This window comes from Anabrus simplex, chromosome 3 (genome assembly GCF_040414725.1).
Source record: "Anabrus simplex isolate iqAnaSimp1 chromosome 3, ASM4041472v1, whole genome shotgun sequence".
Taxonomy (NCBI): Eukaryota; Metazoa; Arthropoda; class Insecta; order Orthoptera; family Tettigoniidae; genus Anabrus; species Anabrus simplex.
In genome coordinates, this window is record NC_090267.1 from 187,424,023 (window position 1) to 187,450,024 (window position 26,002).

General features: G+C 39.3%; 1 protein-coding gene across 1 annotated transcript in view; it reads right to left on the reverse strand.

The window, feature by feature from the left end:
- Positions 1-26,002, reverse strand: part of bru3 (bruno 3) — a 372,081-nt gene that overhangs the window by 121,185 nt on the left and 224,894 nt on the right. Inside the window, exon 3 of the mRNA XM_067142838.1 lies at positions 8,705-8,848. Within this exon, the coding sequence (XP_066998939.1) occupies positions 8,705-8,848 (144 nt within the window). The remainder of the gene's footprint in view (positions 1-8,704; positions 8,849-26,002) is intronic.

The window sequence follows — 26,002 nt, forward strand, 5'->3', positions numbered from 1 at the left end:
TCAGAATGTATGAAGGAATTAGATATATTAAACACTAGCTTTTGCATGCATGCAAGTTTGCATGTGTGAAAGTGGATTTTGTGATCATTTGTACAACTGATGAGCACATGGAAAGCTATTATTGGCACCTTGAGGTAGTACACCACTGAAACTGAATTCTCATGAACATGTGTGATGCTAAGTTTACTGAAGGTAGGTGTGTATGGATATTGCATCCAAAGATCTCACACTGAAGCAACAATCAGAAAAGAAACTAATCTCACAGTCAATGTGCATGTGAAGGATATTTAATTTGATTGGTTTTGCATTCTACATGGTGAGTAGAATGCAATGAAGTACCAAACACAACTGTTACTGTGAACAAACTGGACTTTCTGGTCACGCAGTGAGGTGTGAGTGATGAGACATGTGCATTGGACCTGGGTGTGGTGTCGGTGACCTGCAAGGGAAGTCAGTGAACTCTTTGTTTACTTCTCTCTCGATGAGTGTCAGTATTTTCAAGGTTAAAATTGTTCTTTTATCAGTTCTTACCTAACAGATTGCAATAAAACCAAGTGGAAGGAAATTCTAGGTGTGTCTACTTTAATACTGACAAGTTTCATAAAAAAGATTAGCAATGCTTGCATTCATTCAATTCAAAAAGGAAGAAAGGCAGAGAAAACTTCTAAAAATATTTATGGATATAATCTCTCTGAATTGTGTATGCTATTAATCCTCTAAAAATTGCAACAAATAAAATGAATGTGCAGACAGGCACTACAATCTGATTATATTAGTAAGAGTATGAAAATACCAAACTGATACTTAACTATTATTTGTTCATTCCTACATTGATTTCAATTCTGCATACCATAACTCAGATGGTTAATTTATTTTTAAGTTAAGAACTGTTGCTTTGCCACTTTAAAAATGAAAGTTTATTTTAAGTATTCAGAACTGTTTCACTACTGTTCATGATTCTCGATTTTCAGCTAACATTGTAGCCTCTGTTTGTACTCCTTTCTGAAACTGGTAATTACCCTCTTTACTCTATCATCTCCTCGATCTACATTTACTTCTCTACTCTTTAGAGCATAGCCTATTAGTCTGTCAGCTCCTTGTGTCTTCTCCACCAGCGGCAACTGGTGCAAACGGGGCTGGGAGGGCTGCACGCAGATGTTTACAATGCTACACTACCCATACCGAGAAAATTACAAAGGCCTTCTCTTACCAATACATACCATTACAAAACCCCAGCCAATATATGTAGCTTCAACACTACTCTCTTTTAACCAGGTTTGTAGCCCTTCCAGTCTGACGAGCATCTGTCACTGCTCTCCACCAAAGTAAAATCATAAGTGCAGCCTTAATCAATGTCGAGCAATAACAAGTTTAATGATGCACTTGGATTTACTGGACCATCCACCTGCTACTCTAAAGGAATCAGAACATCATTATAGTGCAAAAGAACTGGCCAACCTATCAAAACTCCATTGTGCCAGGGATTTGGGTTTATCTCTATATTGCAGATATTTGCTACCATATTTATAATAATTTTTCATTTTAATGTAAGAAGAGATTCATACCAGAAATTATATTTAGAAAGGAACAGGAATGACAGGTCAGCAATGGAAGAGAGAGCATTTAAAAAGGAGACAAGAAACCAAAGGGTAAGGACAAACTCCACATTCTCATACACTATTGTTATCAAATTTATTGGCTCACTCCTCATCAAACCCAATTCTTCTACGTCCCTTTCTTCACAGTACCCATTGAGATGGGCTTCCAACACTACTTGAGGGACCTTCTTGATAGATCTTTGGAAAGACAAGAGAAAAGGGTAAGATAAATGCAGGTAGTAAAAGATTTCTTACTCGACACTTCCCACAGCAAGACTTTAAGATCTGCCCCTCAAAGAGTGTTGGTGCCTGCACTCTCGACAAAGCTCAGATGCAGAAACGAGCTAATTGGGGCTAAGAACGGGTGGATAGAGAATTCGGATTGATTATGAAGATAGGAACGTGAACAGGAACACTTAATAGGATAGACACAATGACAGGACAGCACTGGAAGAGGGAGCAATAGAGAAGTAGACAAGGACGAACACACAAACACAAAAGGACAAAGATAATCTCTACATCTTCAAATGCTGCTGTCTTCAACTATTTCTTCTGTCTCTCCTATTCATGTTAATATCTTTCTACATAATGGTATAACTTGAAATGGTACTTATTTGTTCCTTCCCATTACTCATCCTAAAAATATATAGCTATATATGAAAATGACATGCCCCACAATACCAGCAAATAATAGCAAACAGCATTGAAATTACATACATCAAACAATAGTGAAAGTTGCCAGAAACCTGTGACTGCAACAACAATGGATGCAGCAAGATGAAGCTACAGCCTGCACCAAGAAGTGGTCACTTGCCTTTCTGCAATAGCACTTTGGAAATTGCTTAATTTCCCATACCCTTCCTACTACCCAGATCTCATGTCTCCAAATGCATATAAAAATGGGAGATTCTGAAAGAATCTATTTTCTGGTCAGATGACCTACTTAGAAACGTTCTAGAATTCTGAGAGAAAATACAATACTCTTTTGAGTCCTTGCAACAACCTGAGTCCATCACTATGTTTGACAATCTACAGAACCGTTATGAACACTGCACAAGCTGCGAGGGTGCATATTTCGAATACATGCAGTTAGACGTGTGTTGACATTGTCACATTGTATTATAATGGCATATCTTGATGTTTAGAACATGTTTGTAACTTCAGTACCGTTTGTTTTGCGATATACTGAACTCCTTAAAAATTTCCACCTCTAACTTACAAGCTACTTCACTCACAAAAAATAGTTCTGGTTTCTTGAATGCATTCTTTACTATGGAAACATTTCATCATTGTTTTTGATTCATTTCTCATGAAGTCCATCCGTTTTTTATGATAAATTACAAATATGATGGCTGTTACCAACAAAAGAATGCATTCACACACAAAGTTCGAATCAGTTGGTATGTGGCAATTTCAAGGGACCAAAATAATGACTTTTCTTTGCTGCAGTGGCATGCCTTGTCTACAGATCTAATTCCTATTGTGAACTTACTAAATATACTTCTACATCAAAAAGTATTCCATGTCACACAAGGAATATGTACAATGTTTACTTTTTTTAAATTTCCAGAACTGAAACAAATAAATATTCCACAGCAAAATCACAACTCACCAATATTTTTAAAGAAATTGAGGACAAGAAAATTAAACATTTATTAACTGGCATTGAGTTAAGTGATTATATGCCTAATCAGCTTTTGAGAAAAATGCAGTCCCTAGCTGGACAGAATGTGTCTGATAAAGTCCTGCAATACTTTAGCTTGACAAACTACCAGATTCTATAAAGAATATCCTAATTGTGAGTGAAGAATGCCTAGATAGAGTTGCAGTAATGGCTGATAAAGTGTTGAAGATGAATCCCCGCAGTGAAATATGTATTGCTGAAGGACAGAGTTCAAAGAATGCTTTATATGATGAACTAATTGCTACAATTTATATATTAGAACAACAAATTGCAGCTATTCCATTAGGCCGGCAGTACAGTTGCAGTCCAAGTCCATATCGCAGAAGCAGCAACTCCAGTCGTAATAGGTGAAGATGATTTGGCCCAAATGGTAAATATTGCTACTACCATTTAAGGTTTGGACAAAGATATATGCCAGAAAAATGTAAGCAACAACGTGCATGGAAAACTTGTGAAAACCCCAACTAGCAGCAGAATTAGCAGCGAGTGACTGCTGAAAGCTGTGATAGAAGCCACAAACACTGGTTATTCCTGCGAGGTAAAATTACAGGCCTGCAGTTTCTTGTCAATAGTGGAGCAGACATTTCCTTTGGTCCTTTGTTAAATATGATAAAATTGATCACACTTACGAACTCTATGCTACCAGTGGATTTAGGTTTGTGAAAAAACTTTCAGTGGCCGTTTATAATTGCAAAAATAAAAAAAGGTAGGCTATATTAGGAGCAGATTTCCTCAATGAATTCAATTTATGGGTTGATATTTGCACGAAACGCTTGATTAATGGCATAACCAAACTACTAGCCAGGGTGAAGTTTTGTCCATTTCAGAAAAAAGACATTTTAGGCACAGTCAGCAAATATATTAAATTCTCCAATATATTCAACTCTTATCCAGAAATAACAAAGCCAAATTTAGTACCTTTAGAGCCAATTTGACTACAACAGGCAAAACAAGAATTTCACTTTATAGGATCATAGGATCATCAGACCATCACAGTCAGAATAGGCTAGTCCACTTCATATGGTAAGAAGGATGGTTCTCTTCGACCATGTGGAGACTTCAGAAGATTAAATGAAAGAACAAGTTGTGACAGATACCCCATTCTGAGGACTGAGGATTTCCATCATATCCAGAAAGGTGCCATAATTTTCTCAATCTTTTCAAAGTGTATTACTAAATTCCAATAGCTGAAGTAGATAATCCAAAACTGCTGTTAACACACCACTTGTCCTGTAGCCTCAGAAATGCACATTTGACATTCCAACATTTATCAATAAAGTAAGGCATGGACTGGATTTTGCATGTTCATATCTTGGTGACATCTTCATAGCTTCATCATCAGAAGAAGAACATCAGAAACATCTAAAACTGGTTTTCAAAAGGTTAACAAAATGTAGCCTTCTCATAACCATAGCCTAGTCTGTAACAGGCACTGAAGAACTGAAATTCTTAGAATACCTGATCGCTGGATCAAGACCACTTCCTGAGAAGGTACAAATAATCTGAGATTACAAGCTTCCAGATACAGTACAAGAACTCTGTGCTTTCCTAGGCTTGATCAATTTCTGTCGTCATTATCTTAAGAATGCTGCTCAAGCTGAAGCTATTTTGAATGAATATTTGAAGGGATCAAAAAAGAATGACAGACGAAACATTCAAAGGACTGAAGAAGATAGGAAACAGTTTGAGAAATGCAAAGAAGACTTTATGAATACTGTGCTACTAACCTTTCCAAACCAAGACTTTCACATGGCATATTTTATGGATGTATCGGATCAAGCCAAGATCATAAGCCCCAAGGATAGTTGGATCCTCACACTGCACCATCAAACGTTATTGGGTTATAGTGAAACTGCACAAAAATTTACTCAATCAATCAATACTGATCTGCATTTAGGGCAGTCGCCCAGGTGGCAGATTCCCTATCTGTTGCTTTCCTAGCCTTTTCCGAAATGATTTCAAAGAAATTGGAAATTTATTGAACATCTCCCTTGGTAAGTTATTCCAATCCCTAACTCCCCTTCCTATAAATGAATATTTGCCCCAGTTTGTCCTCTTGAATTCCAACTTTATCTTCATATTGTGATCTTTCCTACTTTTATAGACGCCATTCAAACCTATTCGTCTACTAATGTCATTCCACGCCATCTTTCCGCTGACAGCTCGGAACATACCACTTAGTCGAGCAGCTCTTCTTCTTTCTCTCAATTCTTCCCAACCCAAACATTGCAACATTTTTGTAACGCTACTCTTTTGTCAGAAATCACCCAGAACAAATCGAGCTGCTTTTCTTTGGATTTTTTCCAGTTCTTGAATCAGGTAATCCTGGTGAGGGTCCCATACACTGGAACCATACTCTAGTTGGGGTCTTACCAGAAACTTACATGCACTCTCCTTTACATCCTTACTACAACCCCTAAACACCCTCATAACCATGTGCAGAGATCGGTACCCTTTATTTACAATCCCATTTATGTGATTACCCCAGTGAAGATCTTTCCTTATATTAACACCTAGATACTTACAATGATCCCCAAAAGGAACTTTCACCCCATCAACGCAGTAACTAAAACTGAGAGGACTTTTCCTATTTCCTCTGCTACAAGGAAAAGCATAGAATCATGGATATGACTTTTCCTGTACATAGGTGATGTACACTGATTGCCATGGTTACCGTGATGTCAGAAAATTATCAATGAAAAACTGTCCATGCTAATTCAAGATAGACTTCCAGTCCAAAAACATACCCACGTCAAAGTCTATGGCAGCACCAAAATAAGGCATGCTAGACAAGATGGGGAGTGAGGTAGATTGGCATTACTTTCCTTACTTGGCTAGAGGGCTATTGTAGCATGGTTGACCATATGAATAGCATTTTTCGTAACACTCAAACGCACTAGTTGTATTCTAAATTACATTACTCAGCACCACTCTCCCGTTACAGTTCCTTCGGCCCAGTCAAACCATCCTCTCTGATCCCGTCCCAAGCATGGAGCCAAGGCACACTAAGTTCTTTCTGGATAATCTTGTGTGGAATCAGTTGTTTGAATTTCTTACTATAGACTATGGAAAATACCTCTATATTCTATTATTATTTGCAGACTTTTCAGAATATCTGAAACATGATTCACAGGAACTGATAACAGATGTTTAAAAACTGAAGACTAAGAAATGTCACACATTTTTAGGCTTATAACCATTCAAACTTATAATATTCAGACAATAGACTTCATGTTTTCAGTTTTCTGCATTTATACGACGCTAATATAAGGTCCAAGGAAACTATGTTAGGTGCTAATAATGTGGATTGAAGAGTAAATAATTGAATGATTGTGAATAATTTATTAAAACAAATGGTCCATATTGTTAATTGAAATTAACACTTTTCATTTGTTTTTCAGTAAAATATTAACTGCATTCAAAGAAAATTTTTTTAAAGATGGCACAGTTTTTATAGCTTAAATTCATTTTTCATTTTTATTTTGCAAATGCTTGATTTCCTAATAGTTTTGATTTAATGGGTTGAATTTTCCAAAAACTTGTGTGTGCTGTTTAAATCTGTCAAGGTTTTTATTTTGGTGGTGGGGAGGGGTTGGGTTTGAACCTCTGTAACCTCCACCCCCCCTCTCGTGTATAGCCTCGACTGTAATTTTGTAAGCTCCTTGAAAAGAAATAACAGAAATCAACTATAATGAAATAATTTCATTTGGATAAATGAGTTCCAATTGACACTAATCTACGGAAACTAAAGAAGACATTTTCAAATCGTCTTTGTTAGATACTAAAAAATAAGTTTATGATGAAGTCACAACTGATTGCATGCATCTTCGCTTCATTCACAAAAATAATCCATTAGGGGGTGCTCAGCAGAAACACAAATTCCAAGAATATCCATGCTTCTCTTGGATGATGATGATGATGATGATGATGATGATGATGATGATGATGATGATGAAAGGTTACCATCTATTTTGACATGATGGCTTAACTACAGATGTGCGACATGACGCATGTGCAGTAAGTGCATCTCATAAGTTTGTGATGACAGATCCTTGCCTCTGAATGTTAGTTTAAAAAGACATCCTTATTATTATGATGAAGAACTTCAGTAGCACACTACTATGTTATGATTTGGGTTGGAGTTACATGTGCCATAATCACTGCACCATATACCTTCGATACGTCTCTGTCTATGAAATAGTCTCACTGGCTGATCTTGGAACTCGCCAGTGTTGGTTTTATTAATGGTGTAGTTTTGCAACTACTGTGCAATACTGAAACCACTTTTGAGAACGATTACATACCACTTTCCTGCGTGGACTGGACAAGGTGGGACTTCTTAACAGGTCTCTTGGGAGTGCCGACTTAACGTGAAACAACTGACTAGGGTATTTAAATGAAAAAGATATAACGCTAGTGTATTCATACCTATTCCGTTGAGTACTTGAAAAGAACGGATAAGTAGATGCACATGGCGGCGAATGTGGGTGAATGATGCCCAACACAGAGAAACTGATAACTACAACAATGTTAATCTTAGATATTCTTTATTACACTCTTTCATGTATCTTGTTCAGTTCAATACAGTTTCTGTACCACTTTGGTTAAACATCTGATTGTGAATTTTTTGGCCCAACCAAATCTAAAACCTGTGAATTAGAAGGATTTGCTTACCACAAATCTACCAGCATTTGGAATGAGGGAGAAAAAGAAACTGTTTCAATGATTGTGGACCTGTGAGTTAGTTAAATGTGTACAAATGGAATTAAATGGAAATGAAAGATGTGCCAATTAGCCACGAACAATAGGTATTGAGTGAGTGCATATGTCTTTGAATGTATGTACTGTGTTGGCCTACTATGGAAAAGTATAAAGTGAAATTAAATAATAATGTGGTTGATTACGTAAAAAAATAATTCTCTTTTATTGAACTTGTAATAATTCTTCTGTTTAATAATAGAACATTTATTTATCAATACATGCCAAAAACATAACTATTAGATGACTACATATTTTTTTTCTTACAATTTGCTTAACGTCGCACCGACACAGATAGGTCTTATGGCGACGATGGGACAGGAAAGAGCTAGGAGTGGGAAGGAAGCGGCCGTGGCCTTAATTAAGGTACAGCCCCAGCATTTGCCTGGTGTGAAAATGGGAAACCAAGAAAATCATCTTCAGGGCTGCCGACTGTGGGGTTTGAACCTACTATCTCTTGAATACTGGATACTGGCTGCACTTAAGCGACTGCAGCTATCGAGCTCGGTAGATGACTTTATTTAACATACTGGATCTGCTATCAGTACTTTCTAGTCTTCATGCTCACAGTTTCAGTGTATTATTTCTTTGTTAAACTGTCATCTGAAAGTAGAATGTTGTAAACATTTTAATGAAAGTGTACAAGTGAAAGAAGGGACATTACCTGTGCATAGGCACCATAGGCTCCAAACTGGTTGAAGACAAATGGGTTAAGCAGGCTCATATTGCCAGCCATTTGTTGCATACGACGCAATTGACGCTCCTTCTCAGTATCAGCAAATTTAACTACCAAACTGGAAGAGGCACCCTGGAAAAAAATAAAAGAAAGAATCTGATCAAATCCATGATTATAACTGGTGTTATACAGTGATGAGCTAAGACATAATGACCACCATCCTAATCATGTATTGATTCACTATGTATAATAAAAGTTGTTCTGCTGTACATTATGCTGTTGGTCCAAAATAAATAATTAGGATGAAATCAGGGGAATCTGATGGCCGGCACAAATCTTCATATTTTCTAATGCTTCTCAAATCTTTGTTAAATAATCCATGTTTGTAAAAGATGCCATTTCCATCAGTCTATCATGAGATGATGTATACAACTGACAAAAAATGGTCAACTCTAATGACATTGTATGAGAAATCGCTGACTAAGCCGGCTGGTCATGAAAATTTGACTTTAATTGATGTCAGCCAGGTCTTTCTTCTTGTCCGTAACTATCACACTGACTGGAGCATAACAGTTTATCTCTATATACTCCCCATCCAGAAATGTTCTTAATGAAATAAAACAATCACTCCCACCAGGTGATGCTGTTTATTAGGTTTTGGCTCAACAATGTAATATTTATAGTAACAGTATAGGCATACTTAAGGGGCTGCCTGGCCGAGGCGGTAAAGGCGTGCTCGGTTCGCCCGGAAGGAAGTCGTAAAATTTAAGAAACTAGATTTCCACTTCCGGAGGAGCACATGGCCCTGAGGTTCACTCAGCCTACACGAAAAATGAGTACCAGGTTAATTCCTGGGGGCAAAGACGGCCGGGCGTAGAGCTAACCACTCTACCCCATCAAGTGCCGAGGTTACGGATAGTGGAAGCCTTTACCTTCCACCCCTCGAAGGGCCTTCATGGCCTGTACGGAGATGAATTTGCTTTTGCTTTTTTATAGGCATAAATAAATTAAGAAAGGTACATATATGTAGATCTCAAGTAATTATAAACATCACTGATATGATACAAGGTGAGATTATTTCATTGTGCAATGAAAACTACGGAAAAAAAGTACACAATTATAACACGCTAAATATCTGTATACATAAATTGCAGCACGCAAAGAAATGCTGCTTGTATTGTAGACAGCATTTTCTGTCACCGACTTCTGCTGCCATACGACCTATTAATAATAATGTTATTTATTTTACGTCCCACTAACTATTTTTATGGTTTTAGGAGACTCTGAAGTGTCGGAATTTAGTCCCTCAGGAGTTCTTTTACGTGCCAGTAAATCCATTGACACGAGGCTGTCGTATTTGATTACCTTCAAATACCACCGAACTGAGCCAGGATTGTATCTGCCAAATTGGGGTCAGAAGGCCAGCGCCTCAACCGTCTGAGCCACTCAGGCCGTCACACAAGAACTATTAGTTATCAGGAATTTTGTTCATCATCATCATCATCATGTTTCTAGTCCCAGCAGGTATAGTTTTCTTTTTTGCAATTTGTGTGATACATCCATAGCAACTATCTACACTGAACTTTCCTTGGCACTGAGTGATTTGCTACGTGGTAGGCGTCAAGTATAGGTGCTAGCCTAAGTTCGTACCTTAAATGGTACCTGGCGCACGAATACAGTAGTTGACACATTTAATTTTAGAATAACAACTTTATTTTTCAAAGAACACTAATGAAATTTTTGACACAGGCATCATGGACCCCGGAAATACATTTCACTATATCACATGTTCAATGTAGTCTCCACTGCGGCGGACAACCTCTTCGAGACGAGTAAGCGTGTTTCTGATGACTTCGCGGCACAGGTCTTCATGAATTTCACTGCAGAGTTGCACGATCCGAGCACGCTTTTCCATGCGGCTTTGAGGTCTTGAAGCGAAGAGGTTTTCTTTCAAATAGCCCCATTAAAATAAATCAAGGATTTAAATATGAGCTTTAAGGAGGCCAGAAGAATCCTCCTTTATCGTTATACTGAGGGTAACGATGAGACATTACACGATCACCAAATACTCACCTCAAAAATTTAAGAACATCGTTAGCTGTATGAGGTGTTGCACCATCTTGCACCAACCACTGCGTATGAATAGGGATAGCAAGAATTTGAGTCATGAATTAATTCCCCAGCATGTCCTTCTATCGCTGTGCAGTAACTGTCTGACTGAAGAAAAAATGGTCCAATTAACCCATGTCTTGACAGACCTACACACAGACTCACTTTTTCCTCATACGTCGTTTTTTCGTGAATAATGTCTGGTTTTTCTGTAGCCCAAAACCACACATTTTGTTTATTAACTGCCCCGTTGAGATGAAAATATGCTTCATCAGAGAACCAACTGTTGAACAGTACTTCATGAGTCCATAACGCGTACCTACTGCAAACTCTTCTGCCTGAGAAGATCTGTTAGCTTGTGTAGTCCAGTCATTTCGTACAGGTACAATTGAAGGTCACCGTGTAACATTCTTGAATGGCGCGATATTCCACTTTCTCTTGAAGCTCCCCGTGTTGATCTGTGTGGGCTGCGCTGCACAGCGACCCTCAGCGCAGCGATGTTTTCAAGGAGACCGAACTGCTGATGCACGTTGTCGCTTTTTTTCCTTCACACTGCCTTATTCTTCAAAGTTACTGTATAAGCGAAGGACGATGTTCCTTGCTCGTGCCCACCTAGTCTGAAATACAGCTCAAAATTTCCTTTGTGTTGCTGTAACACTTTTTGATTCGCAATAAAAGATGGCGCGCTGCTGAACGGAGAGTCGGCAGTGGTCGGCCATGGCGGAAATCTCACTGGAATGCAGACATTTGGAGACAAAGCAGCAGTGTCACCTCTAGAGTTATTTCCATAAAACAGGGAAGGTGCGCGCGAAATTTTAACAACATAGTACGGTACGTAAGTTGCACTGTATATTTGCTATTCAAATGTGTCAACTATTCGTGCGCCACTCTGTATAAAACTGAAAATAATTTCATTCGATTCTATGATTCCTTGTATTCATAATTAGTTAGCGGTTTTGAGCATGTGACAAATTTACGTGTTTGTTCCCAATGCGTCTGAGAAAGGAAGTAGAATTTAGTGATTTTGCTAAAAGCTGTTGAATGTCTTAATTTAAAATGTGTAAATGAGGATGAATTGTACGAAGAATTTTGTTGTTCCAAAGATGCTTTAAAATGTACAATCTCTCTAGAAGGTAACATTAGCCAGAAATGGGTTTCAGTGTTCACTACTTAAAAGAACAGTGTCAATAATAATAATAATAATAATAATAATAATAATAATAATAATAATAATAATAACAATAATCGTTTTATAATTTCCATACGAGTGTCTTAATTAACATTATAGGCGAGTTGTATACCTGGTGCGGTAACGCTGTTTTTGCTCGAAGATAATTATAACTCTATTTTTTAAATATTCATAAATTTCTGTCGAGATGTCGCTTGGCAGTTGAGTTTACTGAACAGAGCACGGAGCGCATGGGCTGGGTTATTGATTTTCCGTGAGTGGATCAGAAACCTTGACAATGTCATATGTTTTCAAAGCTTTGATGGAAGGTTATCATAACCTAGCTTTATTTCAAATACAAATTGTTTATTGTACAGTTGGTTAAGTGAATTTGCGGGAATGTGTCATGTACGGTAGTTGTGGAATACTGGAAGGTGCATTAATGTTAATATGATTGTGTGTCCGACATGTTTGATTTTGGAAACAAGTGCGAAGCTAGTGCGTTGAGCGCAGGTGCGATGCTATCCTTATCTATTTGGTCAAACAGTTGTATCATAATGAAAATCTGAACTCTGATTGGTGGAGAACCTGTATCATAATAATAATAATAATAATAATAATAATAATAATAATAATAATAATAATAATAATAATAATAATAATAATAATAATAATAATGTTATTTTGCTTCACGTTCCACTAACTACTTTTACGGTCTTCGGAGACGCCGAGGTGCCGGAAATTAGTCCCGCAGGAGATCTTTTACATGCCAGTAAATCTACCGACACAAGGCTGTCGTATTTGAGCACCTTCAAATACCACCGGACTGAGCCAGGATCGAACCTGCCAAGTTGGGGTCAGAAGGCCAGCGCTTCAACCGTCTGAGCCACTCAGCTCGGCAATGTTAATGTTAAAAATTTGGAACAACATATTGTTTTATTCTCTGCATACCACGTAGTAATGTTCGTACAGAGAGAGAATTTCCTCTAATGAACAACATGTGGACAGATGTTCGAAACAAGCACAACACATCTAATCAAATCTGAACTGGAAAGAATTTTGATTACTCATGTAGGGATTTCTTTTTGTTAGACTTGATGGAAGACTTTTAAAGGAGGCAAAATCAGTACTGAAATACGATTTTAAAAAGTAAAGTATTTCTAGTAATTAAGTTGTAGAATTATTTTCTCACTGTCCCAATAACATTAGTACCGGTACCTTTCATGCTATCAATTTAAACTTTGGTAACGTGTGTGCTTTATATGTCTTTACTGAGTGCATGCAGAACTCAAAAAGTAGTATTTTCTAGTGAAATTTTGTCGAGTGCCTAATTTTCCGTATTTTTTCAAAAAAGTTGGCAACCCTACATATCATGTCAAGAAAAGTACCAGTTCTACTCAATTTGATACTAAATGGATAGTGTTTGAATGCCAAGCAAGTATATTCACATGTAATTCCATATATTTAGAAAGTACTTTCTCTCCTCCTTGCGGAATAGGGGAAATGGAAGAAAAAAATTGCCATGTAGGCAAGTAGGAAAGGATGAAAGAGTGAAATAGTTATATCCTTGGTGACTGGTTGCAACATTACAAGACATGATTTTACTGTAGTAGTACAGATGAAGCAACTAGGAAAGACTGATTTAGATTTCCTAAAATCTCAGTCAGCCGTACAAAGTGAAGTATTTTTTCTCAGTCTTGCAGAATTAATTGAAGAATTAAGACAGTCGATTGCTCTCCAAAGAGAAAAATAATTTCCATTTCCATTCCCTTTATTCTCTTTTCTTGCTCTCCTTTCACCCATAGGGCTTCCTGTCCACCTCATCTTCTGCCTCCTTGGAGACTCGTCGATTTGTCTCTTTCATATTTCCCACATCACTTCCCCTCCACGTCAGTTTTATTCTATTTTAGTTTCGTTTTCATTCACACTATAAATGTCGTGACTACGGTTTCCCGTATCCGTATTTGCCATAAAAATTTACAAAGTATCGAGATGTCAATAGAAGGCTAACTCATATAGACAACCTTTATGGTAGGGAGGTAGGACATCTGCCCCGTTTTAACAATTAAACAATTACTCAAGATCAAATTTACACTCGTGATCGTTATCATGATATCTATAGTTTTGCATAGACGTCACATTCCATTTCCATGTAACTTGCAATGACTGAGATTCGAACTTGAGCTGTCACTGATTTATCATCCCCATGTACTAAAAATTGATGTGAACGAAGTGAAAACAACATGTTTACATTTTTGTCTTTAAATATCTAGAGTATTATGTCTAGACGTTTTGCATATTATGTACCACTACCAATCCGTGGAGTGCAATGTGAAGCTGCTGTTTTGAGGTTATGCTTCACTTGCAGTGGAACATGCTGTTACCAATCTTATCAAACAAACACTCAAAGGTTCCGTAAGCTAACCGAAATTTCATAAAACAAGCAACTGAGTGAGTATCAAGCTGAATTTCGAAAAGGCAGATCTTGTTCAGAACAGATATTTAACTTAAAATTCGTAATTTGCCATAGGATATTGAATTCAAAGGCCATTGTTGTGACTTTTGTAGAATTTAAAAAAAGGCCTTTGACTCGGTTGATAGAGAAACCATAGATAAAACAATTCGTGAATTTGAAGTGAAAACTAAATTGGCAAACCTAATACGTGAAACACTTACTGACACGGCAAGGTGACGGTTTGTCACCCCTTCTATTCAACTGTGTTCTAGAGAAAATCGTAAGAATTTGGAATGTAAAGCTCAACGAACGTAACATTTTGCCGGTAACTTTGGGGAGAAAAAACAAAGGCATTGAAAAAAATTGCCTAGCATTTGTAGACGATTTTGCTATTTTGCCAGAAATCTAACAAGTGCAACAACACAAATCAATCTCTTGGAAGAAATAGCCAACAAGTCAGGGTTGACAATCTCCATGAAAAAAAAAAATATTACAAACATGAAGAATGCTCCAAAATGTTTGGCAACAGATATTGGTGCTGTGGAAAGAGTAAGGAAATTCAAATATTTGGGAGAAATAATTCAAGAAAATGGTTTAGACAAATCTGCAGTAGAAGAAAGGGTACTCGAGATGGAAAGAGCATATGGTATCACAATTTTTTATATCAAAAAGTGTCCATATAAAAATCTTAAAATAAGGCACTACAATACAATGGTGAAACCGGAATGCCTATATGCAAGTGAATGCCTGGTACTAAATACAGATTAGATAAACTTGAGGTACTAGAAAGGAGAATGAGAAAATTCTTAGGCCCTGTGAAAACAACAGAAGTATGAAAATTAAGATCTAATGATGAAATATACAGGAACATAACAAACATAAACCATAAGAAAAAGGAGATTGTAATTTTTTGGACATATTTACAGAATGGATGATTCCTGATTAACAAAAATGATTTTCAAGTACCTTTGGGACAAAAAGGCAACAACTAGCTGGATTCAAGAAGTAAAGAAAGATTTAGAACTAAATAATATAATAGAAGAAGAAATTATCGACAGAGAGATTTTTAGAAAGAGGGTATTAAGTATGGAAGGATTCCAAGGAAGACTGAACAAGAAACCTGGTGCGAAGTGGTCCTAGGACAGAAAGAAACAGCATAGTGAAAGGATGAAAGAATATTGGAAGAAACGGAAGAGAAAACAACAAAATATGAAAAACTGAAATGAAATTGGCACGTGGTCCTTAGCAGACCGCATCGGAAATAATAATAATAATAATAATAATAATAATAATAATAATAATAATAATAATAATAATAATAATAATAATAACAATAACAGTTTTACGTCCCACTACTTTTACGATTTTCTGAGACACCGAGATGCGGGAATTTTCCCAAGAGGAGTTCGTTTACATGCTGGTAAATCTACCGACTTCAGGAGGCTGGCGTATCTAAATACCTTCAAATATAATCAGACTGGGCCGCGATCGAACTCTCCAATTTGAGCTGAGAAGGCTAGCGGTCCACTGTCAGAGCCATTTAGCTTACGCTCTCGGAAGAAAGACGATTGGCGGCGTTTGTACACTTTTTAAACGGTAACTAGAAAGTCCTTTGAATAGAAATGCGACTGGCACAAATCCGAAATGAATGAGGAAGACTACATCTCCAAGAAGATCTCGACCCTGCAGGAGAGAGAGAGAGAGAGAGAGAGAGAGAGAGAGAGAGAGAGAGAGAGAGAGAGAGAGAGAGAGAGAGAGAGAGAGAGAGAGAGAGAGAGAAAAAGAGAGAGAGAGAGAGAGAGAGAGTGTGTGTGTGGTTGCTTTCATCTCTATCTGCTTCTTCAGAAACTGCAACAGTTTCCGTCAAGATGCCATTGTAGGTCTAATCTACATAATCTTATCTTAAGAAACTTATAACATCGCTGTTTAATCTCAATAATCATACTAACTTAGAATATGCATAGTGTACGTACTAATATTAATGTTACCGGGCGAGTTGGCCGCGCAGTTAGGGGCGCGCAGCTGTTAGCTCGCATCCGGGAGATAGTGGGTTCGAATCCCACCGTCGGTAGCCCTGAAGATGGTTTTCCATGGTTTCCCATTTTCACACCAGGCAAATGCTGGGGCTGTACCTTAATTAAGGCCACGGCCGATTCCTTCCCATTCCTAGGCCTTTCCTGTCCCATCGTCGCCGTAAGACCTATCCGTGTCGGTGCGACGTAAAGCAAATGGCAAATAAATAATAATAATAATAATAATAATAATAATAATGTTTTTACATCCCACTAACTACCTTTTGACGGTTTTCGGAGACGCCGAGGTCCCGGAATTTTGTCCCGCAGGAGTTCTTTTACGTGCCAGTAAATCTACCGACACGAGGCTGACGTACGAGCATCTTCAAATACCACCGGGATGAGAATGTACGTACTGTTAAAGTTTTAAAATCACTGTTTTAATACATATCTGTGCCATAAATAGCAAGATAAGTGATCACTGTTAACTGTAGAAAGGTTACACGACTCACGGAGTTCAACTCCTTTTACTGCACTGAAATAAAACGATTCCAACGACCTGCTGAAAAAACAAAAAAAAAAAAAAGATCTCGCCGACTTGACTCGAGCAGAATTCTAAATCTCCCACCTGTTGATACAATGAATATTTACGTTAGTCTGTAGGAAAGACCAATTTCACAAGGACAATTTCAGCTGTATCAATATTCCCTTGTTCCACAGGTTAATAAAAACGTACCTAGCTGCCACTTGTTCTGCTTACAATGAAATTGTTTACAGGTTAATAAAAAGGTAATTACCACTTATTATATTTATCATTCAATTGTTTCACGAGTTAATAAAAAGGTAACTACTACTTTTTTTTTTGCTAGGGGCTTTACGTCGCACCGACACAGATAGGTCTTACGGCGACGATGGGATAGGAAAGGCCTAGGAGTTGGAAGGAAGCGGCCGTGGCCTTAAGGTACAGCCCCAGCATTTGCCTGGTGTGAAAATGGGAAACCACGGAAAACCATCTTCAGGGCTGCCGATAGTGGGATTCGAACCTACTATCTCCCGGATGCAAGCTCACAGCCGCACGCCTCTACGCGCACGGCCAACTCGCCCGGAGTAACTACTACTTGTTCTACTGATCATTAAGTAGACATTCAAGGAGTCTGCGGAGAGTTATAAGAAGACTTACTTGTTAGTGGTTTAACGTCGCACTAACACAACTTAAACGTTTTCAGCGACGATGGGATAGGACATAACGAGCCCAACATATGCGAAAAAGGTGAAACCACGCCAACCCATCTTCAGAATTGTCAACAGTGCGGTTAGAGCCTGAACGCAAGCTTTCAGCTCGGTAGATTTTAGTTACAATCGGAAGGTACCGACTGGTTAGTAGTTGTAATTGTAGCAGTAAATATCATTTAACGAAGACGAGTGGCAGCAAAAGAAACAAAGCACGTCTCAGCTGACAACAATAGTTCGTCATTGTAATGTCATTGCTGATAAATTTTAGGAGTGTAGTCTCTAGAGACCCGATGCCAAATTTAGACGTTTAAAAAACTTGTTTGTGTTTATTTAATTAATGGGGTTTTAGGGAACAACATGTGACAAATCTGCAAGAAAGAAATTAGGTGGAAGGAGGGCGGGCACCAATTTTGGCTAGGGGACCTTTGGGGGTTCCTGGGAGAGATTTAGACATTAAAATTCTTTGTTTAGTATTCAGTTTGATGTTAAGGAGCAAAATAAGACATGCCTGTTAAAAATGGAATTTGGGGGATTCTAGTATTTTTTCGGGAGGTGTATATCGTGTTTTGATATTTACTCAGTGCTACCCGCCTATACTTTCAAATGGAAAATGGAAAAAATGTTACATAGAGCGCAGAATGTATCAAATATATAACAGGTCGGCACAAGTTACATTTACTAAATAACCAAAAGAAAAAAAAAATCTGATTTGCCGTAAGTATGATACACGAGGACACTAGAGTTTAGGGCATGTAGACCATCGCATTTTGTTCTCCTCCGGCTGGACGATGTCTGGGCTTTCAACCTCACCCCACCCCAATCCCTTTTATGCTTCCTTTTTCCTCATTCTTGCAGTAATCGTTCCTCCATGTTTCTCTTGTTTCGATAAACAAAATGTATACCAATTTATGAATAGGGGCCCAAGAACACGTGTTTTGTAGCTTATAAAAGCAATCTCGTCAACAACCACTACTATCGTCAGTTAGTTCGTTACCATGACGACTGAACAGGTGGTGGTGGTGTTGGCGATGATTGCTTTTTCTCGTTAGCAATACTCACCGTTGATGATGGACTTAATAATACAAATCAAAATTCGTGAATATCTTCAGTATTGTAGCCCGTACAGTAGAAGAAAGTATTTCCGGAGATACTGTGGTGAACTATGGTAACTTAACAGTCACAAATATTTCTATTGTTATTCTTTTCATGGAAAAAGCGCGTGGAGCATAAAATATCGGAAATTTTATTTCACATTACTTTTGTAATGTTACTTTTCTGATGCCACTACTTTTAAGCGAAAAATTCGACATGACCTGCTCTGGTCCCCTTAATATTGGTACGACACTATTCTAATCAAATAATATATCACCTAGTGAAATTTTCCGATATCTGAGAACTTAAATTTCGAGTTTCGAGAAAGTCTGTTGAGCCGTTTTCCCCACGATGTCGAAACAAACAAACCAAAAACGTTGAACCAAACTTATTTTCAACTTTTGTTGGCCTATACCTAATCCGAGATAAATGGGAAGTATGAGGCAAAAATTGAAATGTACAGACAAAATTATGAGTTAATTTTTGTAGAGGAATACATTCTCCATTAGAATGAAGCGCTAGGAATTATCGATATAGACAAGCTATAGTCAAACTATAGGAGGTGGGGAGTAGGACTGGAAGGTAATTAGACTTTGGCGATATACTATACCTTTGGGACGAAATGTAGTTTTGGGGACTTTAGTTCTCTTCAGTCCGGAACAAAGAGGACAGTCATACAGTCAGTGGCGAATCATGACTTTGCTATTTGATATGTAATTGCTTCATGCATATAAGTATGTAATAATTTTGAGATTTTGGCTTTGGTACTAGCTTAAAAATAAACAAAAATAAACTGTTAAAAAAGAAAGTGGCAAATGTATTGATAAATTATTCGTTGAGTTTTTGAGACAAATGCATGAATAGAATTAAAATATAGCATATTGCAGATTTGTTGTTTAATACTTTTTAGCAAGCTTTTATTCCGTATCCTAAAGTGGTACGGCGGGTCTCTTAGGCGGTGACGTCCTCTCTCAGACCAATGAGATTTGTAGAAGTGGCCTGAGGTGCGGAGAAGGTGAGGAGGTAGCGGTCATGGCTTATAAAGAGATCTGTCCCGGCATTCGCCACATCAAACCATTCTCAAGACAGTCGATGGGGACCAGCAGAGCTGCAAAGCTAGCCAAAACTAACCGCTGTTAAGCCAAAGCCTGTTCTGCTATTTGCGTCTGACGAGAAGTCACGGGAGCTTGTAGGTTGGGCACGAGTAACAGGCACTAAATTCTTACCTACAAACACCAGTCGCGGCAGACAAATGTGAGCTCTCTGTGAATCAATGGATATTCATTATCAAACTGTTCATTAAGCAGTACGTACAGTAAATGTGTAACTAATGCACAATTGCACTAATTCTTTGTAACTTCACGACACCACCTCAATTCGCGAGTCACCGCGGACGAAGCAGATGTTTGTTGTTAAGCCTTGAGATTTGAGATAGGCGCTTGAGCGGTAGTCATGCTTACCCCTCGCACCTCTTACCCCATATCCACGCGACTTACTTCAACCTTGCACGAAAGTCAGAACAGCTCCATCCACGAAGAAAGTTATGGCGACGGTCTTTTGTGCCCACAAGGGCATTCTTCTGTTTGATTTCCTCATCAGGAAAGCGACAGTGAATGCTGCCACTTACTATGATACACTGGAGCGTTAGCGGTTAGCACTTTACCGAAAACGACTTGGACTTCCCTCAATAGGTGTCGTGTTGCTGCATTACAATGAGAGATCACAAGCAGCCAACAGCGCGCGTGAATTGTTACGCCTTTCCCCGGGGGAAGTATTGGACCACTCTCTCTACAGCCACGACCTGGCACCCAGCGATTTCCATACTTTACGTCCGTTGAAGAAAGCACATGGGTGAGAACTGATTGAACGATGATACGACACTTCTGCATGCCGTCATGACGTGGCATCAGGGACTGGACACAATTTCTTCCATGCCGGCATCAATGCCTTGATGTGCCATTAGAAAAAGTGTATGTATGCATAGTATACAGCGTGATTCAGCCACCCTTTCCAGTGTAGTTTTATGCAACCCACAATATTCATTCCGTCCTGAAAACATCTGCCCTAATGCTCAGACAACACACCATGATAGGACGCCGTAATGTTACACTCGTATTAAACACTGAAAAACATGCGTGTGCCTTCCAGATTATATGAACCTGACACGTCGGCGAAACACTAAATTGATATTGTGACTTCAGTAAACCTAATACTTGCTATAAGCTGCCCGGTGTGCCGTACGAAACCGTAGTGTAGTTGGTAAAGGCGTGGCGGACTGGGCTTGCATGTCAGGTGGGAGGTTCGAGTCCGGGGTGAAGATCACAAATTTTTGAAATATTTGTTTAATACGTACCGCACGCAATGTAAGTTCAATACCCGCTTTCATGCAAATTGCGTGTGAATAAATGTGTGTGTCCGTAAGAAGGGCGCCGATTAGTTAGCAAGCCGGACACATACAGACCGGAAATACTCGTAATAGGAACACAACTGCCCTGACCATGTTTTATCGCAGCAAATGCTCGATGTGTTGACCATTTTGGTTTATGCAAATTCGGGCCCGGTGTCCAATAGATCGTCTTGCGCGCTGAAGCATTTCAGGCGTAATTGCTCGGCAGGCATCCGTAATGAGTTGCCAGAACTGGTCGGGTTTTTTCGGTGCTCGAGTGTAAACGACGTTTTTCAAATGATCCCATATGAAGAAGTCTAACGGCATTAAATCCGGTGATCTGGCGGGCCAAGAAACAGGGCCTCCTCGTCCCATCCATGTCCCCGGCAGTTCCTCATTCAGATGGTTACGAACGGGCAAAGTAGAATGTGGTGGAGATTCATCCTGTTGCAACTACATCGTCAAACGATCGCGCAAGGGTACAACCTCCAGCAGCAATGGGAGTTCATGACTCAGAGAGTGCAGGTAGCGTGGGCCCGTCCAATGGCCCTCAAAGAAATAAGGTCCAATCAGGCTATCCCCCAAGATTCCACACCGAGCATTCACTCCCCATTGTACTTGATGGGCTGCCTGTCGCACCCAGTAAGGATTGTCCGGACTCAAATAGTGCATGCTGTGGCGATTGACGTTCCCATTATTGTGGGAGCGCGATTCGTCCGAGAACAAGATATGCGATACGAATACTGCATCATTGTCCAGTCTGCCTAATAGCCACAGACAGAACTCCATTCGAGCTTCGAATTTCCGCCCATGGAGCTCTTGGTGTAGCTCAAAGTGGTATGGGTGAAATTCATGTGCATGCAGTATTCGCCAGACGGACGGCTGGCTGGTGTTGTCCTGTAGTGCACTTGTACTGATGTGTGTGTTATTCCGAGCTGCCTCCAGAATGGCTTTTTCTGTTTCACCTGATGTAACGGGCCTATCGTGGACTCCTTAGCCGTCTTTCAACACGGATGAATGTGGTAGCAGCCGGGTGTCGCCTGTCGGGATACCGTTTCTGGTACAGACGCAGTGACTCGCACGCGTTTTGCTTTGCTTCCCCATAAATGAGGAGCATGTCAACGTATTCCTCTGTGGAAAACATGCCGAATGACACCAGAGATTACAGTACATTGAGGCCCTAACCAGCGGAGTATGCGCAGGGCACAAGTTGAATAACAGCGTCATTCAACTGTTTGAATGTGGCAAACGTGGGCCTGTGTTTACGTATTCAAACATCATGCCGATGCAAAAATATTTGAACGATGCAGGATTCGAACCGGCGCTGTTATATTCCGTCAATTGCTAGACTAACGCCTAACCACATCCGCTGCGCTACACTGCTGGAAACATGCTGGTAGTGCGACGAGAGCAGAGTGCATGCGCCATCCGGTTCGGTGTTTAAGACATTAATTACTGCACTGTTACCTAGTATCATGCATTGATTCCCCTATTCGTTACACGTGGTCACGAGGCACGACACATTAACATAGTTACATGATTAAGGACGTTGCTACATGATTTCAAGGCGTCATGTTTTGCGAAGGGATGATATAACATTTCGCTAGGATTCAGAATCGTGTGCAAAGTGTGCTCACTGAACACGAGTACCATACCGTACACCTGCAGGGGAATAGCACCCCTATAACCATGTGGACGTTAGTTGGGCTGCAGCAAACGATATTGGAGGGGGCTGCCGAATCACACTGCATATGCATATCTAACCCTTAGACCCGTTTCCTGATACGGGGTCGGGGATGAGGTGAGCTGAAATTATATGGCATGTTTTACGGCTGGATGCCCTTCTTTTCACCAACCTCAGTTGAGGAGACAATGGAGATGAAATGAATGATAGTGTATTGTGTAAAGAGACTGAAGGAATTGGCTGTGGCCTATGAATAGCAATTGACCCGGCATTTGTTTGGAAGTGTAAATGGGAAACCACATAACCCCATTCTCAGGACAGCCGACGGTGAGGTTCGAAACTACTCGTGTCCCGAATGCAGAGTTTGGCTCTATAGCCGCAGCGCGTTTACACATGTGGCCACTCCGCTCGGTACTGTTGGAAGAAGTGTCTAAGATTGAGGCCGTAAATTGAATGAAGTACAGAGAAGGGAAATATAGGGCAATAATGGTGACTACCATGTTGAATAGTACTGCATGTACTGTATATTTTTGTCTGTAAAAGAAAGTTCCTCCGTGTGAGCTCTTGCTACCATTTTTTAAAACTTACCTTGTAGTTTAAGAAGCAGGGGGAATTTGTCGGGAAATTTATAATACATTTCGACAAGAATATATAATAATTTATTATGAATGGCTGTTGGAATAGTGGTTGGTTTGGGGACTAAACTGAAGAATTATGCTGTGCAATGTGATCACAATATTTGAAATTATGATGTAAAAGAAAAAAAAATGATTATCTTCTTCTTTAACGTTTGTCCCGCCTAGTGGCAGGGTCCGTCCGCTGTGTGGATTCGTTGTCTCCATTTAATTCGGTGTCGGGCCATGTCCGGATGTAGTCTTACAGCTTTCAGGTTAAAAGAGAAAATTATAAAATGCATAATCCTTGAGGGGGTATGACTAGCATAGTGACAGGTCTGGCTTTCCGTCCGGACGATTAATGTTCTAATCACGATCAATCCGGAGTTTGCATTTTCACTCAAAAATCACGTGGTATCAGGAAGGGGATCCGATTTTAAGCACCTTGCTAAAACTAATATGAGTGAACGACTTCACCGACTCTAGAAATATCTGGGATAAGGTGAAGAAATGTTATAACCCTCGATAATTTCTCAATAATTCATCGATTAACTCCTGTCATACAGAGCGCCCACAAATACGACGGCAAAAACATCTTTTTCTGAATATATCTAGAGTGTGACAACATGCTGTACTCAAATCTCGAATTACCAGTTCATTCAGCACATACGGTAGCAGGCAGAATATTTGGCTGACAATGTCAGTAATAAGAAGTACAGTATTAATCACAATTTACGCGGATGGTTTATTTATGTATATTTGTACGCTTATAGGAGCCTCCGTGGCTCAAGTGGCAGCGCGCCAGCCTCTCACTGCTGGGTTCCGTGGTTCAAATCCCGGTCACCCCATGTGAGATTTGTGCTGGACCAAGCGGAGGCGGGATAGGTTTTTCTCCGGGTACTCCGGTTTTCTCTGTCACATTTAATTCCAGCAACACTCTCCAATATCATTTCATTTCATCTGTTATTCATTAATCATTGCCCCAGAGGAGTGCGACAGGCTTCGGCTGCCGGCATAATTCCTATCCTCGCCGCTAGATGGGGGCTTCATTCATTCCATTCCTGACCCGGTCGAATGACTGGAAAAAGACTGGATTTTCATTTTCATTCTACGCTTATGCAAGAATGATATACGAAGTATTAACTCGTACCAGGATAACGAGAGATGTTATTCTGCCATTTCTCTCGCTCCTCTCCGGTGGCTCAACAGGTTGCCCATTTCACTCGCTTTTTGTTCAAGCCAAGTAAAAGGGAGTTAATAAAAAGGAAGCGATAACAAAAGTATTCTATCTACCGACATGAGAAGTAGTAAAAGCAATCGAACTTCGAAGTCCAAGTGCTTGATTGAGAGACATAGTAGATCAGTAGTCCTGTTGCCAGAAGCAATAACGGATACTATGTTAAAGGACCCTCCTGAACATTAAATTTAATATTGGTAACGTTCACAGATTGCCAGAATTTACTTTTTAGCATATGCAAGATATTCACTGTGGAAACATCTCCAACTAATCTATTACGCACGCGATCACTATCGAAATTTTAACCTCGGATCTATTACCGTATTTACGCGAATAATACGCGCATATTTTTTTAAAAAAATTGGGGCACGAAATTGGGGTGCGGGTTTTATTTGCGTCAATGTTGGCACCTTTCTTTCAAAATCAGCCTTCCTAAATTTAGGGCGCGGGATTATTCGGTGGCGGGTATTATTCGCGTAAATACGGTGACGGAGATTATTCGCATAAATACGTATTTATGCGAATAATACCCTCACAGTTTAAAAAATTTTGAGGCACGAAATTGGGATGCGGATTTTTGCGTCAAAGTTGGCATTTCTTTTTTTTAATAAGGCTACCTAAAGTTAGGGTGCGGGGATTATTCGCGTAAATACGGTATTTTAGCTGTGATGAGGGCACTGCTTAGGTCAGAGAGGTTACCAAGTGATCACATGAGATAACGTCCAAGAAACAGAATGTTTAGTGCATGCTGAAGGACTCCACATCACAGAAAATACACTAAAATGAATACTGGACAGTTTGCGATGTATCGCGCCACCGAAAAATCTTCTCAGCTGATTTTGTGGAAATTAAATTATTCATTCACCTTCATGAAAAATTCACATAATTATGACTGGCAAACTTTGTGCAATGAAATTTATGGCCGCAAGAGAAAACCTGTTTCTTTCACGTTTCTAAGCGATAAGAATCAATAATTACCTATTCTTTTAATGAATAGTGCTGTTTCTAACCCACTCCTAATTTTTATTTTACTAGCAGTTTAATATTCCACTAACTCAGAACGGTTTTCGGTGAAATGTGTTTTTGTTTTTGCCATGGGTTTTACGTCGTACCGACAAAGACGGGTCTTATGGCGACGGTGGATAGGAAAGGGCTAGGAATTGAAAGGAAGCGACTGCGGCCTTAATTGAGGTACAGCCCCCAGCATTTGCTTGGTGTGAAAAAGGAAAACACCGGAAAAATATCTTCAGGACTGCCGACATTGGAGCTCGAACCCACTATCTCTCGAATGCAAGC